The sequence below is a fragment of the Nyctereutes procyonoides genome, unplaced genomic scaffold, assembly GCF_905146905.1.
Source record: "Nyctereutes procyonoides isolate TBG_1078 unplaced genomic scaffold, NYPRO_anot_genome, whole genome shotgun sequence".
Classification (NCBI taxonomy): domain Eukaryota; kingdom Metazoa; phylum Chordata; class Mammalia; order Carnivora; family Canidae; genus Nyctereutes; species Nyctereutes procyonoides.
The window spans coordinates 66,630,707-66,650,623 of NW_026575146.1; the positions used below are offsets into that span (position 1 = coordinate 66,630,707).

General features: G+C 45.6%; 1 protein-coding gene across 3 annotated transcripts; it reads left to right on the forward strand.

The window, feature by feature from the left end:
* The first annotated feature begins 582 nt into the window (after nt 1-582).
* Nucleotides 583-18,372, forward strand: LOC129500883 (zinc finger protein 665-like). 3 transcript variants are annotated; one of them, XM_055311770.1, is made up of 4 exons: nt 583-1,818; nt 3,010-5,277; nt 8,171-8,297; nt 13,684-18,372. In XM_055311770.1, exons 2-4 carry the CDS (start codon nt 5,161-5,163, stop codon nt 16,578-16,580), a joined length of 3,141 nt encoding a protein of 1,046 aa, XP_055167745.1. In that variant the 5' UTR covers nt 583-1,818; nt 3,010-5,160; the 3' UTR covers nt 16,581-18,372. The 3 variants fall into 3 exon arrangements, with proteins under 3 accessions (XP_055167745.1, XP_055167744.1, XP_055167746.1); XM_055311769.1 differs by having other exon boundaries at nt 583-5,277; XM_055311771.1 differs by lacking the exons at nt 583-1,818; nt 3,010-5,277 and adding an exon at nt 5,637-5,971.
* Nucleotides 18,373-19,917: the final 1,545 nt, after the last annotated feature.

Below are 19,917 nucleotides of genomic sequence, written 5' to 3' on the forward strand. Positions count from 1 at the left end.
CTTCCGGTGCATGGAGCCTGCTTCTCCCTCTGCCTGTGTCTCTGCCTCTCTCTCTCTCTCTGTGACTATCATAAATAAATAAAAAATAAAATAAAATTCTCAAGCTCCTAACTTAAAAAAAAAAAAAAAACTCAGAGCGTAATGCCTAAGTCACAGGTAGGTCAGTGTTAACATTTTCATGAATGGGGTCAATATGGGATTCTAAACTTCACTATTGTATTCTTACCAGGCACGTATGAGAGTTCCAGTATTTCCAGTCCCTGTCAATACCTGGTACCGCCAGTCTTTAACGTCCGCCTTTTTATTACGCGTGTAGTACTATGTTCTAATTGCATTTCCTAGGGATTTCTGATGTTGAATATTTTTTCATTTGTTTACTACCTATATGACTTCCTGGGTAAAATTCCAATTTGTATCATTTGCCTGTTTTCTCTCCTCTCTCTCTCTCTCTCTCTCTCTTTTTATTTATGATAGTCACAGAGAGAGAGAGAGAGAGGCAGAGAGACAGGCAGAGGGAGAAGCAGGCTCCATGCACCGGGAGCCCAATATGGGATTCGATCCCGGGTCTCCAGGATCGCACCCTGGGCCAAAGGCAGGCGCCAAACCGCTGCGCCACCCAGGGATCCCTCTCTCTCTTTTTTAAAGATTTTATTTATTTGAGAGAGAACATGTGAGAGAGAACACAAGCAGAGGGAGGGGCAGAGGGAGAAGCTAACTTCCCACTGAGCAGGGTGCTGGATACCTGGCTTGATCCCAGAACCCTGGGATCATGACCTGAACTGAAGTCATGTGCTTAACCAGCTGAGCCACCCAAGTGGCCCTTGTCTATTTTCTTTTATGTGAGTTTAAGCTAGTTCCCTTTTCAATTACAAAAACTATATACATACGGGCAGCCTTGGTGGCTCAGTGGTTTAGCGCTGCCTTCGGCTCGGGTCGTGGTCTTGGGGTCCCAGGGTCGAGTCCATGTCAGGCTCCCTGCATGGAGCCTGCTTCTCCCTCTGTCTGTATCTCTGCCTCTCGCTCTATCTCATGAATAAATAAATACAATCTTTAAAAAAATAGACTATATACATACAACAAAGATAAATGTTAGAATTTTCTCATTCTTACATGGTGTGACATTTTTCTCTATGGAGTCATGGTAATACTGGAAGGCTATTTCTTCATTATTTTTCCAGATTTTTTGTGTTTTGCTCAATATCATGGCCCAAAACACCTTACATGTATAAATCTAGGGTGCATTTTTACCATGACAGCATCATTTTCTTAAGTTTAGGCATTCAGAAAAACAAAAATTCATCCCTCATGTGTAGTGTTTGCCAATATCCAGAGTGTAAATCGCACACACACACACACCCCGCTCCCTTATGAGAACAGGATATGCTCAGAGAAGGTTCTTAGAAACTGCATTTGGGTGTTTGGTAGGAAACCACTCACTGTGGAGGCTGCACGCTGGCTGGGGGTGTGCAGGAGCATCACAGGCAGGATAAGTTAATCCTGACAGGCTGGAGGGACCTCCTTGAACACTCAGGGGTGACTGTAAGGCAGGGGTGTGGGGGACACACCCACACCCACTGGGTTCAGAGTTGCTTCCTCTGATCCCACCTGTACATTGGAAGGATTTCCCACTGTGGAGCACCAGCCTCCAATTAATTTAATTCCTTCTCTTTCTGTAATAGTTGACTGCTGGTCCCCAAAGAGTCGACATTCCGTGCATCTCACCACTGCTCTGGGCTTTGTTTCCAGACCACTGTCTCGGGAAGCTTGCAGGGCTGGCCACTTCCAGCCTCCCTTTGGCCAGAAAGGACTGAGAGACAGGTGGGACAGGGACTGTCCTGAGAAAGACAGGGATTCCCCCCTGGGCAAGACCTCACCCAGAACATCCATATCAGTGCTGACCTCCCTCTCCACCTGAAGGGCCGGAGTCCAGGCAATATAGGGCCTTTACCATAAAGAAAAGGTTTCCTTGGTCAGGCTTGCAGGATCTGCGGAGGCCTTTTATTTCTTCCACACACACTTGGGATCATGGTCTCATCTAGCCAGGAAGGAGCTTGTGGGGTGGTCTGCTGCTGGGTGAGAGGGCAGGAGCGGCACAAAGACAAGACACCTGGCAGTTGTTGGAAGAACCCTCTGGGTTGAGTACCCGTAATTCGCTGGAGCTGACGTTTTCACCATCAATCCTTGAGGCATTGCCCTGCCCAGAGCTCTCTGGCCATTCTTGCTCTCCAGGGACACAGCACAGTCCACAGGTGATCCTACGTTCCTCCCACATGCTCTATCGTGACCACTCTGGTACCTCCTGGCAGTGACGGGGTGTAGATGCCTGGACTAAACTCAGCAGATTAGGTTGTCCACAATTATCTTAAGGGGAAAAAAACCTCAGGAGCTGGTTTGTCAACAAATTCTGACTTCTGACTTTGTTGTAGTTTCGGGGCACAGGGATGCGAGAGCACCTAACCTGGGAGTGCTTTGTTTGACAGATTAGCTTTGGCCACTCTATGGTGACAAAATCCAATGGCAGAGAAAGTTGTGGTGGTGAAACAAGAAAGGAATCTCTTTCAGCCTGACCAACACAGGAAAGACAATAGACTAGCCTTTCAAAGACTGACTCCAGAGTGATGAACAAGAGTTTGAGGTTCATATAAGGAAATATGGGGCCAAGGTGGATAGGTACATGCAAGGAGGCAGTGAACATCAAACAGATCGTTGTCTTGGAGTCAGTGGATTGAGTTTGCTGGCTCAGGGCAATCATTAGTGGTTGAGGGGGTAGTTTGGGTTCTCATCAGGGGATGCTTTGCCATAAGGGTCAATGGTCTGCATCATGAGACCGCTGGAAAGAGAACTCAACTGGAATGTGACCTCAATCTGGTGGCAGCTGAGATTCACTTTTCAGTACTAAGAAAAACAGTATATATGGTTGAAGCCACCTCAGGCCCTTGGGTGACCTAGTAATCTTAGAGTTTAACAAGCATCCTTAGCCTACATGATTAACTTTTTGTTTATCTACAGATCATGCATTCTCTCCTAGAAAGAGCTGAGCACTTCTGCATGCCACAAAGTAAAACAGACCCTCTTGCACACACCCTTGCACCACTGCGATAACATCTATAACTAGAACCATCAAGTCTGCATGTTGTCAAAAAGTGTTAAGGACTGCTGTGCTTCCTTTACTGGCTAACTGCCCTAGAATCCTTTAAAAACGCCTGGGAGGACAGCCTGCGTAGTTTGGGCCACGGCATGATCCTGGAGACCCAGAATTCGAGTCCCATGTCGGGCCCTCTGCCTGTGTCTCTGACGCTGTCTCTGTGTCTCTCCTGAATAAATAAATGGAATCTTTAAAAAAAAATAAAGAATGGTTTAAAAAATAATAAAAACTCCTGGGAGAGGTAGAAACCTTGAGGTTGATCTTTGTACAAGAGTCCACCTTCTCCCCAGGTGGCCAGCCTTCTGAATAAAGCTTTTTCCTTTCCAATCAATACCTCTCTTGGGCAGCCCCAGTGGCGCAGCGGTTTAGCGCCACCTGCAGCCCAGGGCGTGATCCTGGAGACCCTGAATCGAGTCCCACATCAGGCTCTCTGTATGATGCCTGCTTGTGTCTCTACCTCTCTCTGTCTCTATGAATAAATAAATAAAATCTTTTAAAAAAAATACCTCTCTCTTGAGTATTGATTTCCGTAGTGCTAAGCAGCTGAAATTGGGATTTGGTAATATGGGAATGTATGTGAACACAGGCACAGACAGAGCAATCCACCTGTGTGCCAAAGCAATTCTAAAAGGATATCATACGGGGATGCCTGGGTGGCTCAGTGGTTGAGTGTCTGCCTTTGGCTCAGGTCCTAATCTCGTGTCCTGAGGTAATCTGCCACATGATTGGGCCCTCTTACCCAAAAGTTGAGGCATAGCCCTAGAAAGACTATTTTGCCTCACATTAAGGCGCCCTCACCTGATATAATCCTTTTTTTTTTCCTGTTTATAATGTATTTGTCCTATCTTTAAAAACCATTCTGGGTGCCCTGATGGCTCAGTCGGTTAAACATCTGCCTTCAGTTCACGTCATGATCCTAGAGTGTAGGATCCAGCTCCCTGCTCTGTGGGAGGCCTGCTTCTCCCTCTGCCCCTGCTCATGCTCTCTCAAATAACTAAAATATTTTTAAAAGAACAAATAAAAATAAAAATAAAGGAACAACAAAAAACCCTTTCCCTTTCTGTACTGCTTCCTTGAGGCTGCCCTCTACTTGCTAGATGGGATGCTGCCCAAGTCAGAAATCGCTGAATAAAGCCAACAGCCCTTTAGGAGGCAATGTTGAATTTTTTTAAAATTTTTATTTATTTATGATAGTCACAGAGAGAGAGAGAGAGAGAGAGAGAGAGAGAGGCAGAGACACAGGCAGAGGGAGAAGCAGGCTCCATGCACCGGGAGCCCGATGTGGGATTCGATCCCAGGTCTCCAGGATCGCGCCCTGGGTCAAAGGCAGGCGCCAAACCGCTGCGCCACCCAGGGATCCCCAATGTTGAATTTTTATCATTTAGAAGGGAGGTTTCTATTGTTTTCTATTGTTCCTAACTACAAAACGTATTCTAACGCTTCAGGGCGCAAGAATTGATGAAAAACAACCTCTCCAGCAACTCAAAACACACCTTTCTTTCTGAAGTACCTCAAGAAATGATAGGTCATTTACCTCTGCGAAAGGATTGGAGATTTGAGAGCATCTAAAATAATAGTTTTCTCCTTTGAAAACTGTTATGGAGTCTGAAATTATGGCTCTTCTTCACCCTTAATAAAGAAAAAAGCTGGTCCCGCTATAGAAGCAGGATTTCCCGGCAGACCTTAGGATGCCACCAAAAAAAGCCCTGAACCTCCAGGGTGTAGGACCCACTACGGGAGACAGCCAGACCTTCTAGGAACCACACCACCTGGAAGTGCCTGGGCACTGAGGGAGCGGCGAGGAGCCAATGAGGGAATAAGAAGAGGCGTTTATGGGCGGGCGCCGGCCCCGGGGCGGGACTTCCGGCCCATTACGACCTTAGGCTTCTTTTTCCGTTTGTTTACCTTGCCTGGGTTCAGGAAAGCAATTTCGGAAGGATTACTGATCGAGAAGAGGTAAGGGCAGGCTGTCGCTCCAACGCAAGACTGGGGTCCGAGGCTCCGCAACGCTTCTCATGATGAAGACTGGAAAAAGAATGATGGTCCGGGTGTCCGCTCCGTTCCCTCAGCTCTCGGCCCTACTCCGCCTCCCGAGTCCGATGGCGGCGGCCGCGCCCAGGGCCCCGGCGCAGGTAAACGCTCGTCCTCAGGACCCTCCCCGCCCTCCTCGCACCGAGACCGCTAAGGCCCGAGCGCGGGGCCCCTGCTCGTGGCCCTGCGACCCCGGCCCCGGCGTTCCGGACAGGGAGGCGCCGGTGTGCAGGGACCCCACGTGTGACCGCGGGCGCGCTGTATTGCAGGGGAGGGGTTGGCTGGGACGGAGGCTGCGGGGGTGGGAGTTGGCTGCGCCAGCAGCGGGGAGCTACACGGGTCCATTCTTTCTGTCAAAGCAGGTGCCGCGCGGCCAGTGAGGCCTGCGCCCTCGCTGCCTGACGGGGCCGTCTGTCCTAGCGATGCTGAGAGGGGGGCGACCCGGGTGTACATAGGCTTTATCTGACCGCAGAGAAGGGCACGCCCCGCGGGGGTAAGCGAGGAGGAGGGAATCGCAGGAGTCGGTGGATTGTTGATGGACTCCGTGGCCACCGTGGCCGTGGTCAACCGGTTGACTCTGGTCTATGTTTTGAGAAGGGCCGAGGCCGATTGTGGGTGTTGCAGGTGAGAAAAGGAAGGGAGGAGTCAGGGCAAACCCCAGGGCCTTTGTTACGTGAACCTTAAAAAGTGCCAGTTCCCCGCAAAAATGGCTTGATGTAGGAGCGACAGAGAACTGCGGTTTGGAATAAAGCAGCTGAGTCAAAATAGCAGGCCAGTGTGGAGAACAGGAGAGAGGTAGTCTATTTTAAGGGGAAAGGGGGGAAGTTGGGGAGGCTGTTGTAAACTACAAGTCCACTGGAGTAAGTTGGGAGTTGCGGCTTCTCATTGGCTGAGCTGTTGGGTGCGGTGATCAGGAAAGCCTGTCTTTTTGGGGCCTGAGGTAGTGAAGTCGTGTCCCATATAAGGTCAATCCCATCGCTTTCTGTTGGGCCTGCAGTTGATCACATTGGTAGTGCCTGAGCTCCCCGAAGTGCAACCTCCTGACTCCAGTTTAGTGAGGTTTCGCGTTATGAATAGCAGCGGAAGGGATTGAAGCTCCCGTGAACCTGATGGAAGTTGGCAGTATGTTCATTATCCCTTGGGGTGTCCTAACTTGTCTTGACATGGTTAAGCATCTTAGATGTCTTAGGGAAGTGTGAGTGATGGTGTGGAGTGGGCAGCTGGACAGGACATTTTGGGAAACTGGGGGAAAGTTGCAGATTGGAGGCTTCCCAAAGTGATGGCTGTTGTGCGGAGCAGGGGGAGATTTGGGTCCCATTTAGGAAGGGCATGCAGGGATGCCTGGGTGGCTCAGCGGTTTAGCGCCTGCCTTCGGCCCAGGGTGTCATCCTGGAGTCCCAGGATGGAGTCCCACTTCAGGCTCCCTGCGTGGAGCCTGCTTCTCCCTCTGCCTATGCCTATGCCTCTGCCTGTCTCTGTCTCTGTCTCTTTGTCTCTCATGAATAAATAAATAAAATCTTAAAAAAAAAAAAAGGAAGGGAATGCAGAGAATATTAGCAGTGCTATTAGTAGGTCACCGGGTCCTACTAAACTGTGCTGAAGAGTGGTTCTATTGTTCAGCGTGAGTTTTTATAGTTGCTGGGCATTGCGAACACAGGTGAAGGTAGAGAGAATGATCTGGCAGTCAGATGGGCAAGCCTTCCACAGGGTGATGGATGGAACAAGGGATAGCAGAGGACAACTGGGAGTTTTGGGTTTTTTTTTTGTTTTTGTTTTTGTCTGTCTGTTTTAAGGCGGCTCCATGCACTTGTGGAGCCCAAAATGAGACTTGACCTCTGGACTCTGAGATCAAGAGTCAAATGCTGAACCTACGAGTGTTTGGGAAACAGGGGCTACTATCTTACCAGTTTTTTTTTTTTAATTTTTATTTATTTATGATAGTCACACAGAGAGAGAGAGAGAGGCAGAGACACAGGCAGAGGGAGAAGCAGGCTCCACGCACCGGGACCCCGACGCGGGACTCGATCCCGGGTCTCCAGGATCGCGCCCTGGGCCAAAGGCAGGCGCTAAACCACTGCGCCACCCAGGGATCCCTATCTTACCAGTTTTGTAGGGCTTCAGCAGAATTTTGGGATCAGCTTTTACCATATTTGGGGTCTTTCAAAGTCTTGCTGCTGGATAAGGTCTGGGCAGATGTGATCATTGCTGCTTCACTGTGCCTGGCAGGGAGACCTTTAGTGCTGGGGTCTTCACAACGGTTCAGTGGACAGTGGTGGGTTCTGATGGTTGAGGGACAGCATGGGCAGCACAGAAGTAGAAGAGGGTCTGTGAGTATCCTAAGTTGACATTTGCTTGTGAGTGCCTGTCATTGAAGGGAGGATTACAGGCAGGTTGAGGAGGGCTTCTCAGCAGCATTGAGGCTTTCCCTCAGTTGGGATCCATGAGAGTCCTGGGGTGGTAGTGGAGCCATCAAACATCCTTTGGATGACCTGTGACGAGTACAAGAGTGAGTGGTGGGAGAATCGTGTGGTGTGGGGGCAGGAAGGCGTGGGCGTTCATCTGTGGGGTCTGAAGACAGGAGAGAGGTACAGTCTACAGAATCATGTGCACATGGAGAGGAGGTGTGAGCCAAGGACCTCAGGGTCCTGATATTGAGGACTCTCTGGTAAAGCAGGGCCCATACCTGGCTGTCTCGGGGCATAATCTGGGAGCCTTCATTTGGAATATCGTGACAGGGAGATGGGACCTTGCAGGCCACACCCAGAGCTTAGATTGCACCTACATGTCCTGTGTCTGTTACTACTGAGGACTGAACAGTGATTGACGGGAAGGCGAGAGGAGTGCAGCATTAGTGGCACCAGGACCTGGCATTTATCCCACGGTGGGGAGCTGAGGTGGCAGGGGAGACTGGGGTGCTTTGGGGGGGGGTTGGATTGTGGGTTCTCAGAGAGAGAGAGAGAATGTTCATGGTTCCATCTGTCGCTGTCCTGACAGGGTGGCGTGACCTTTGAGGACATTGCCGTGTACTTCTCCTGGAAGGAGTGGAGACTTCTGGATGAGGCTCAGAGACGGCTGTACCACCATGTGATGCTGGAGAACTTTACACTTATATCCTCACTGGGTAAGGCCTTCACCGTCCTCATTCACCTGGAGTAATAGACTCTGTATTCCACATCCCCCTCCTCTCTTTTCCAGGGGATGGTTTGTCCTTCTCATGTGTGGCCTGTGGGCACTGCTTGCTTCCCCAGCTTTCTGGGTAGTTGCTTTTGTGGCTAGTTCTGAGTTGTTGGTGTGCCCTTTCCTCTGCCCTGCAGTCCCCGTGCCCTGTGTACTGAACCCTGAGGGTGACATTGGAGGTCAGTAGTCCTGCAGGGAGGCTGATTAATTGCACCTGGCTTGCCCTCTGCCCGGCTGGGTACATGTGTTCAGATCCGTGCCATTTCTGTGGCCCGGCTTTTGATGCCTTGCTTTAGGCGTCATTTCCTTGTGCCTGCCTGTGCCTGAAACTGCAGGCATTGGCATTTTTATGTCTTAAGTGGACCATGGGCTACTTCTCAAGAGTGTCCTCTATGGTTCTTTCTGTGGCGTTTACATCTCTTCTACTCACCGCCTTCCCTTGAGCTTTAAGATATTGTTGACAGATAAGATTATATCAGTGAAATTACATTATATGATAATTTTTGATATACCTTATAAGATTGGTGTAGTTTTTTTTAGATTTATGTATTTGAGAGAATGAGAGGGAAAAAGTGTGTGTACTTGCACGTGCAAGCAGAGAGTAAAGGAAAGGAAGAGAGAAGCCTAAGCTGACTCAGTGCTGAGAACGGAGCCTATGGTGGGGCTCGATATGAGGACCCTGATATCACTACCTGTGCAGAAACCAAGAAATTGGATGCTTAAACCACTGCACTACTTTATGAAATTATTAACAAAATGAGGGATGCCTGGGTGACTCAGTAGTTGAGTGTTGTCCTTTGGCCCAGGGATTGGCAAGTTTACTTCTTAAATGGACCATGGGCTACTTCTCAAGTCTGTCCTATATAGATCTTTTTATAGTGTTCACATCTCTTTTTCTACCTGCCTGCCATGAGCTTTTTGGAGATATTAACTCGTGAAATTATAGTATAGAATGATTTAATACATTATGAAAATGTTTTTTAAGTTTATTTTTGTATTTGAGAGTGAGAAAATGTGAGGCAGTGGGGGACACCTGAGGGAGATAGAAACTCAGCTGAGCACAGAGCCTCAGCAGGGTTTGATCTCTCAACCCAGACGTCAGTTCCGAACCAACCAAGAGCTGGACGTTAAATTGACTAGGCCAGGATGCCTGGGTGGCTCAGCGGTTGAGTATCTATCTTTGACTCGGGGCATGATACTGGGGTGGGATGGAGTCCCTCATCGGGTTCCCAGTGAGGAGCCTGCTTCTCCCTCTGCCTATGTCTCTGCCTGTCTCTCTGTCTCTCATGAGTAAATAAATAAAATCTTAAAACAAAAAATGACTAGGCCCTTCAGGTGCCCCAATATTATGAAATTATTAACAAAATGAACCTAATCAACACAGCATCAATTGACATAATTACATTTTTGTCCCGGTGGTTTGAAAGGTTAATATATCTACCCTTATAGCAAATTTCAAGTGTACAGTACAATATTAGCAACTATAGTCAAAGTGCTGTATATGAGATCCTCAGAACTTATCTTGTAAATGAAAGGGTGTACCCCCTTCTGACATCTCCCCATTTCCCTCAGTCTACAGCTTCTGGCATTCTGCTTCCTATTTCTAGGAATTTAACTTATTTCTTTTCTTGATGAATATCCATATAAGTGGATTGTTAGCCTTTGTCCATATACAGAATTTGTATTTTGTTGTGTAGCTTAGTTGACCTAGCATAATGTTTTCCAGATTTATGTTTTACGGCAAGTGGCACTGTTGCCTTCTTTTTTATGGCTGAATATTCCTGTACACTCTTTTTTTTAAGATTATTTATTTATTTATTCATGAGACACACAGAGAGAAAGACGGGCAGAGACACAGGCAGAGGGAGAAGCAGGCTCCATGCATGGAGCCCGACACAGGGCTCGATCCCAGTTCTCCAGGATCACGCCCTGGGTTGAAAGCAGCGCTAAACCACTGAGCCACCCAGGCTGCCCCTGTACACTCTTTTATGGATGAGTATTCCTGCCCTGTATGTGCTAAATGTTCTTTGTCACTTATTTTATTTATTTGTTTAGATAGTATTTATTTATTTGTAGACTCCATGCCCAATGTGGGTCTTGAACTTAAGCACCTTGAGAGCAAGAGTTGGATGCTCTACAGACTGTCATCCAGGTGCACCATGTTTGTCACTATAAATACTCACACATGCTTGGTCATGTTTCCCTATATTGGTTATGTGAACAATACTGCAGTGGATTTTCATATTCATATACTTTCTGGAGATACTGATTTTGTTTCCTTGGGATACATACCTAGAAATGGCAATAATGGACTATATATAGTTGGAATTTAAATTTTTGTGGGTTGGGACCCCTGGGTGGCTCAGCGGTTTGGCGCCTGCCTTAGGCTTGGGGCGTGATCCTGGAGACCCAGGATCGAGTCCCGCGTCAGGCTCCCTGCATGGAGCCTGCTTCTCTCTCTCTGCCTCTCTCATGAATAAATAAATAAAATCTTTAAAAAATAATAATAATAATAAATTTTTGTGGATCTCCCTAATACTTTCCTTTTTTTTTTAATTTATTTATGATAATCAGAAAGAGAGAGAGAGAGAGAGAGAGAGAGAGGCAGAGACACAGGCAGAGGGAGAAGCAGGCTCCATGCACCGGGAGCCCGATGTGGGATTCGATCCCGGGTCTCCAGGATCGTGCCCTGGGCCAAAGGCAGGCGCCAAACCGCTGCGCCACCCAGGGATCCCTCCCTAATACTTTCCATAATGACTTCCCTATTTACATTCTAGGTGGCAGTATTCAGTGTTTTTTTTTTTTTCTGCACATCCTGACCAATATATTACCTCTTGTCTTTTTGGTAATAGTAATTGAACCATATAGAAGGTGATATCTTGTGGTTCAGTTTTCATTTCACTGATTTTTCCTGATTGTTAGCAAGTGTTACTCGCTTGTACATCCTTTTCACTCTCTTCTGTGTTTCTTTGGCTCTGCTGCAACTTTTAATTTGATATAGTCGTACTTGTTATTTTTTGCTTTTGTCATGTATGCTTTAGATGTCATATTCAAAAATTCATTGGTAGGGGATCCCTGGGTGTCGCAGCGGTTTGGCGCCTGCCTTTGGCTCAGGGCACGATCCTGGAGACCCGGGATCGAATCCCACATCGGGCTCCCGGTGCATGGAGCCTGCTTCTCCCTCTGCCTGTGTCTCTGCCTCTCTCTCTCTTTCTCTTTTTTTTTTAAGATTACTTTTTTTTTAAATTTTCTTTATTTATTTATGATAGTCACACACACATGAGAGAGAGAGAGGCAGAGACACAGGCAGAGGGAGAAGCAGGCTCCATGCACCGGGAGCCCGACGTGGGACTCGACCCCGGGTCTCCAGGATCGCGCCCCGGGCCAAAGGCAGGCGCCAAACCGCTGCGCCACCCAGGGATCCCTCTCTCTCTCTTTCTCTCTCTCTCTCTCTCTCTCTGTGACTATCATAAATAAATAATAAAAAGAAATTAAAAAAAATTCATTGGTAGGAATAAGGTTAAGGAGGCTTTTTTCCTATGTTTTTCTAGGAAATTTAAATTTAGGGCTTGAGATCATATGTCTAAGTCTTTAATCAGTTTTAAGTTCATTTCCTTGAGTAAGATGGGGATCCAGTTACATTGTGTCTTAATTTGGATATTCAGATTTCACAAAAGTATTAAAAGAGATTCTTCTTTCCCCAGTATAGATTCTTGGCCTAATTGTCAAGATTACTTGTCTGTATATATATTGCTTTACTTCTGGGCTCTTTATTCAGTTTTACTGGTCTGTTTTTATGCCAGCACACTAATATTTTGAAAAGAATAGCTTTGTAATATAGTTCGAAATCAGAAGTGTGCTGCGTTCAGCTTGATCCTGTTTTTCAAATTGCTTTGGCTTCAGATATTAGTTATCTGGATGGCCAAAGATGCCAGTGTTCTCCTTGGAGCAGGCAGTAGGATCCTCTGCTGAGCAGGGACTGTGGTAGCACCTGTGCTATGGCTGATGGAGATAGCCTCAGACTGATTTCTTATCCATCCCCGCATGTCTATGCTCATACAGTCTCCAGCCATCTTTTCTGTGTGCTTATGCCCTCTTTTATGCTCCACTGTGTTCTAGTCAGTGTTATGGGCTCTTGAGCTGTCTGAGGTTAATGTCATTCATAGATGGCTGTTGAATTGATTTTTGTTGGGGTAAAGGATGGTTTCTGCTTTTCCACCATCCTGCTGACATCAATCGTGTAGGGTGTTTTTCTTTCTTGTGTCCTGAGTGGCTCTAGGACAGTCTTAGTGGTTCAGTTGGCCTGTTTATCTACAGTATTTGTATTGCCTGGGACCCTGTGTTGCTCAACTAGGGCTTATAGGGAAGAGGCCTTTGTGTAACATGGTATGGACATGCTTCTCACATGACCAGGTGGCCTAAGGGGAACCTGTTTCTGGTGAATAGAGCTGGAGAAGGTACGATATTAGGATTGTGTTTAGATCATACTGGGCACCTTTTGGTTTTTTTGACCAGAGTTTGGTGCTGTTGCCAATGGCCACACTTCATTTCTTTCTTTCCTTCCTTGCTGTTGACAATCTGTGGACTTCTCGGTTCTACTCCCTGGTAATTCCATGATGTCCAATGGAAGGGTTGTTGATCCTCCTCAGGCCTCCACATCTCACCCATTTCTCTCACTGCTATTTCTGTGTGGTTCAACATTCACCTCTGAAAATTTTGCCATGACATATTCATATGCCCGTAAGATGACCTTGAACGAAAGCAAATTTCTTGTAATTATATATTCCTACAGCCTCTATTCAGCCAAATGGCAGCAGCAGCAATGGTCCTACACAAACCTTTGGGCAGAGAACAAGTTGCAGACCCTTTGTTCCTTGTGTCATACCCTAGTTTTTTTATCTTTCTAGTGTGTTCTCCATGATACTTTGACCAGTTGGGCCCAGGAATGTACAGCAACCTCTCATTCAAACAAATTCCATCTCATTTGTCTGTAAAAACAGACTGTACAGTCAGTCATGCCTAGATGAGTGGGCTTACCTCTTCGCTTTAGTTAACACATGTTTCAGGACACCTGGGTGGCTCAGCGGTTCAGCGGCTACCTTTGGCTCAGGGCATGATCTGCGGTCCTGGGATCGAGTCCCTCATCGGGCTTCCTGCGTGGAGCCTACTTCTCCCTCTGCCTGTGTCTCTCATAAATAAATGAATGAATGAATGAATGAATGAATGAATGAATGAATGAATGAATGAATAAATAAATAAATAAATAAATAAATAAATCCTTAAAACAAAACAAAAAAACACATGTTTCACCAGCCTTTCTTTGCGTTCAGGTTGCTGCTGTGGAGCAGAGGCTGTGCAGGCACCCATTGAACAGAGTGCTTCTGGAGGTGTGTCACAGACCAGGACGCCCAGGGTAGCTCTGACTTCCCAGAAGACCCACCCCTGTGAGATGTGTGGTCCAGTCTTGAGAGACATTTTCCATTTGGCTGAGCAGCAGGGAAAAGAAAACAGCCAGAAACTGTTGAGGTGCGGAGCATGTGGGAAACGATTTTATTTCAGTATAAAGTTTGAACAGCAGCAGCACGTGGGAGAAACACTATGCAGAAACGATGGGGCCTGTGACGTGAAGAGCTGCAGAATCCATGATTTAGGAAAGCCCTTTACCTGTAGGGAAGTTCGGAAGGACTTCCTGTCTGGCTCGAGACATCTGCGGCAAGAGGCCACTGTGAGTGGGGAGAAGCCAAACACTATCACACAGTGCAGGGCAACTTTACAAAGGAGAAAAAGTCATTATCCTTGGGGAGAATGCAAGAACGCCTTTAGTCCCAAACATCCCCATGTTCAGGACCAGGGTGTCCACCCTGGAAGACAGTGCTTTGTGTGTAGTGAATGTGGGAAAACATTCAGGTACAAATCGTTATTTGCTATACACCAGAGATCTCATACTGGAGAAAGATATCATGAGTTTGGCAAATATGGAAAATACTCTAGGCAAAGATCAACCCTGAGTGAACATGGAAAGACTCACAGTGGATCCAGGCAATACACGTGTAGCAAATGTGGGAAATCCTTAGGTCCCAAAACTGTCCTCATTCATCCCCAGAGATGGCATCATGGAGTGAAGAGTTATGTGTGCAGTGAATGTGCAAAATCTTATAGCTGTAGCTCAGTGTCGATTACTCATAGAGTTCAACCTGGAGAAAGGTTTTATAAGTGTCATGCCTGTGGAAAATCTTTTCCCTCTATGTCTGCCCTCTGTTATCATCGGAGATCTCACACAGGGGAAAGACCTTTTGAGTGCAGTGATTGTGGAAAGTGTTTTACTGCTCGTTCTGTCCTCCATTCTCACCAGAGGGTTCACACTGGAGAAAGGCCTTATGAGTGCAATGAATGTGGCAAGTCCTTTTTGCGAAGAAATAGCCTCAATGTACACATAAAGGTTCACTCAAGTGAAAGGCCTTATAAGTGTAACGAATGTGGGAAATCTTTGAAGTGTAAGTCAGCATTCATCAAACACCAGAGAATTCACACAGGAGAAAGGCCTTTTGAGTGCAGAGAATGTGGCAAGTCCTTTCTCCGAAAAAATACTCTCAATGTACACATAAAGGTTCACTCAGGTGAAAGGCCTTATAAGTGCAATGAATGTGGGAAATCATTTAAGTTTAAGTCAACATTCATTAAACACCAGAGAATTCACACAGGAGAGAGGCCTTATGAGTGCAATGAATGTGGGAAATCTTTTATATCTAGGACTGACCTGCGTTATCATCAAAGAATTCACACTGGAGAAAGGCCTTATGCGTGCAGTGAATGTGGCAAGTCTTTTGTCCGACAAAATATCCTCAAAGTACACAGAAAGGTTCACTCAGGTGAAAGGCCTTATAAGTGTAATGAATGTGGGAAATCTTTGAAGTGTAAGTCATCGTTGATTAAACACCAGAGAATTCACACAGGAGAAAGGCCTTATGAGTGCAGTGAATGCGGGAAGTCTTTTATTACTAGTTCCGTCCTTCATTCTCATCAGAGAGTTCACACTGGAGAAAGGCCTTATGAGTGCAGTGAATGTGGGAAAACTTTTACCACTAGTTCTGTCCTCCGTGATCACCAGAGACTTCATACTGGAGAAAGGCCTTATGAGTGTAGTAAATGTGGGAAAACTTTTACCACAAGTTCTGCCCTCCATTATCATCACAGAGTTCACACTGGAGAAAGGCCTTATGAGTGCAGTGAATGTGGCAAGTCTTTTGTCCGAAGAAATAGCCTGAGTGTACACCTAAAGGTTCACTCAGGTGAAAAACCTTATAAATGTAATGAATGTGGGAAATCATTGAAGTGTAAGTCAACATTCATTCAACACCAGAGAATTCACACAGGAGAACGGCCTTATGAATGCAGTGAATGTGGGAAATCTTTTTCTGCTACTTCTGTCCTTCGTTCTCACCAGAGAGTTCACACGGGAGAAAGGCCTTATGAGTGCAATGAATGTCAAAAATCTTTTACCTCTAGTTCTGCCCTCCGTTCTCACCAAAGAGTACACACAGGAGAAAGACCTTATAAGTGCAATGACTGTGGCAAGTTCTTTCTCCACAGAAATAGCCTCAATGTACATATTAAGGTTCACTCAGGTGAAAGGCCTTATAAATGTAATGAATGTGGCAAATCTTTGAACTATAAGTCGACGTTCATCCAACACCAGAGAATTCACACAGGAGAAAAGCCTTATCTGTGCAATGAATGTGGGAAGTCTTTTAGTCATAGCTGTGCCCTCCGGTATCATCGTCAAAGTCACCTTGGAATAAGTCCTTATGACTGTAGTGAATGTGGGAAATCTTTTACCACTAGTTCTGTCCTCCGTGACCACCAGAGACTTCACACCGGAGAAAGGCCCTATGAGTGCAGTGAATGTGGGAAATCTTTTACCGCTCGCTCTGTCCTCCGTTCTCACCAGAGAGTTCACTCTCGGGAAAGGCCTTATGAATGCAGTGAATGTGGCAAGTCCTTTGTCAGAAGAAATAGCCTCAATGTACACATAAAGGTTCACTCAGGTGAAAAGCCTTATAAGTGTAATGAATGTGGGAAATCTTGGAAGTGCAAGTCAACATTCATAAAACACCAGAGAATTCACACAGGGGAAAAGTCTTTCACTTGCAGTGAATGTGGGAAATCTTTTATTAGTTACGGTGCTCTTGGCCATCATCACAGAGTTCACAGTGGTGACAGGCCTTAGGGGTCCTGGTATTGTGGGGAATCTTTCAGCTAAATCTTCAGTCTCCTTCAACATGAGGAAGTCCGTAGTAAATAAAGTCCTCGTGGGTGATATTACGAACCAAATGTTTATGTTCACTAAAATTGATTTGTTGAATCCCTGTCCTCTAATGCAATAGGATTAGCATGTAATGTCTTGGGAGATAATTTAAAGAGATAGTTTCATAAAAATCTGAATTCACCCTGGAGTGAAGCCTCATAAGTAGGTGAATAACAAAATTCCTTTAGCCGGTTATTTGTATTCATTCCCCCACTTGAGAGTTCACACTGCAGAAAGACTTAAAATAGCATAGAAACTGATATTTCCTTGCTTAGTATCTCTGGAGGAGAACCTTTATGAGTCCATCACCTTCTTGAATTCAGCTTTGTTTACCTGAATGTCCACAGTGAATTGACTGTCCGTAAGTTCTAGCCTTTTGGGAAAAATTCAGAATGTGCATATTGCGTTCTGATATGTTTGAAGTTATTGTTAGAAGTCACTGTTATATTCTATGGCAGAAGTCATTTTACCTCTGCCACCAGGATGATCCTGATAATATACATTAGTCACTACCCAATATGCTTAACAGTGCTGACGTCTTTGTGTTGTCATTTGCTGATGGAAATTATGGGTAATTGGACCTCTTCATTTCCTTCTTTTTTTTTTTTTAAGATTTATTTATTTATTTATTCAGAGAGAGAGAGAGGCAGAGACACAGGCAGAGGAAGAAGCAGGCTCCATGCAGGAAACCCGACGTGGGACTCGATCCCAGGTCTCCAGGATCACATCCCAGGCTGCAGGCAGCACTAAACCGCTGCGCCACCGGGGCTGCCCTCTTCGTTTCCTTCTAATTTTGGTCATGCATGTGACCTAGTTTTGATTATCAGTACCTAATCTGTGTCCTGGGTGGTTACTTGCACAGGAAGACTAAATCCCTTAGGGACTTTGTTGGTCTTTAATGCTGTGGATTAAAGCATTAATGAAGCTTCCAAGTCAGTAATAGAGGAATTGGATGCCACTTGTTGCTCTGGTTTATGCATTAATAGGTCTTTTTATTTAATTACCTTTAATTGTAGGTGTTGTATCCATTCTTTTTTTTTTTTTTTAAGATTTTATTTATTCATGAGAGATTCAGAGAGAGAGGCAGAGACACAGGCAGAGGGAGAAACAGGCTCCATGGAGGGAGCCAGATGCGGGACTCGATCCTGGGTCTCCAGAATCACACCCTGGGCCGAAAGTAATGCTAGACCGCTGAGCCACTGGGGCTGCCCATTTGTATCCATTTTAAGGAGTGGTTGGAAAGCAGAGTTGGGCTCTGCTGGCACTTAGGAGTGAACAGATTTCATTGCATCACAAATTTATTGTGCCTCAGAGAGGAAAATACCTACATATGTACATCTTTACTGTTCTCCATCCTGGGGAATTTGCATTAACTCTAACAACCTATCTGATGGGCTAAATGTGCACCCACAATTCCTATTTTGAAGTTGTAACCTGCCAGTACCACACAATGTGAGTATAGTTATACATGGCATCTTAAAAAAGATCATGAAGTTGAAATGGGTTATTAGGATGGACTTTTAAGCAGTCTAGCTGGTTTCATGATAAGAGATGAGGATATGGGTGCACATGGATGACCATCTGAAGACAGGGAATCCCCATCTACCAGCTAAGGAGAGGCCTTAGAAGAAACTAACCTTGCTGATGACACTTTATGTCCAATTTCTGGACTCCAGATTTGTGGGAAAATAAATTTCTCTTGTCTAATCACCCAGAGTGTGGTACTGTGTTACATCAATTTTATTTAATACAGCCTCCTAGGGGCCACATCTGGGTTTTGTGTTCTAGATGCCAGGAAGTTTTGCGTGTTCACGGGTCACCCTGAAGAGGGAGCAGCTGAGACCATCTCCAGTACTTGTAGAGACCATGTGAATATTTTGCTTGTCCACAGCAGATACCACATAGTGCCCTGCACTGTTGAGTGGAGTCTCTAACTCAGATTCTTCAGAGGATCCATGTGACCTTTGTACAGTATTCACTTGTAACACCACAGAGGCAGGGAAACTCTAATTGGTAATCTAAATGATTGGGTAATTAGGGAGTAGAGGAGTCATCAGACCCATTTATGGAATGTATCTATTATAAAACTGTATCACAGATATAGTGACTGGCTGGGCAGGATCAGTGTGCACAGAAATTCTTTAATTTCAGACACAGGTATCCTGTGTAACAGAGGTCATTGTCATAAAATTATCCAGAAGTCTCTGAATTATATCCTCTCTCTGGTGCTTACATGTCAAGGCTGTTGTGTTGCAGGCCAGGAAAGGATAAAAACAGGAGATTTAAAAAAAAAAAAAAAACAAAAAAACAGGAGATTTCATAGGCTAGGGATGTAGTTTTGTAACCCTGCCTTGCCAGCATTCTTACAGTATCCTATACAACTATGGCAGACACCTGTTCTGAAACATCCATCTCCCAGGTTTTCTCCCAGATACTCCCTGTCATCTAGGGCTGTAAAAGCAGGTCTTAACTGCCAGTGGTGGTGTGGAGTTCTACTTCTGTTAAGATTGCCAAAGGTTTGCTTCTGTCCTGACGTTCTTAAATAAACCATTCCTCCTCAAGCTGGAGATCTCACCCTCTTTCTTTTTTGTCTTTTAGGATTTTATTAGAGTACAAATTGGGGTAGGGGCAGAGGGAGAAGCAGTTTGCCCACTGAGTAGGGAGCCTGATGTGGGGCTCCATTCCAGGACTCTGAGATGACGACCTGAGCTGAAAGCAGATGCTTAACCGACTGAGCAACCCAAGTGCCCTCACACCCTTTTTCTTTGGTCATTCAGCTCTGACGTTTCACATATATGTCCCTTTTAGTCAACAGTACTGTTTTCTTCAGATTTACACCACTACTGATCTATTTAATTAGAGCATTTGGTACACTTGGCTTATTTCCAGCTTTTGACTTCCACAAACAAACTCCTCTATATGTTTTCATTATAATTCCTTATGCAGATAGAGGGTTCATTTCTCTTATGTTAAATCTCAAAGTGCAATGCCAAAGGCAGAGAGAGGTAGGCCGGTGTTAACATTTTCATGAAAGAGCCAAAATGGGATCTAAGCTGTTCACTATTGCATTCCCACCAGGCATGTATGAGAGTTCCAGTATCTCCAGCCCCTGCCAATACTTGATAGTGCCAGTCTTTAAGGTCAGCTCTTTTAATACATGTGGTGTAGTGCTATGTTGTAATTGCATTTCCTAGGGATTTCTGATTTTTTTTCATGTGTTTACCTTTACAAGCCCAGGCAGACAGCAGATTTGGGGACT

Excerpts from the sequence above, each read along its gene's own strand:
- LOC129500883 (XM_055311769.1), top strand. The coding sequence starts at position 5,161 with ATGATGAAGACTGGAAAAAGAATGATGGTCCGGGTGTCCGCTCCGTTC. Across the intron at positions 5,278-8,170 it reads CGCCCAGGGCCCCGGCGCAG|GGTGGCGTGACCTTTGAGGA; the intron begins GTAAACGCTCGT and ends CTGTCCTGACAG. Across the intron at positions 8,298-13,683 it reads TACACTTATATCCTCACTGG|GTTGCTGCTGTGGAGCAGAG; the intron begins GTAAGGCCTTCA and ends CTTTGCGTTCAG.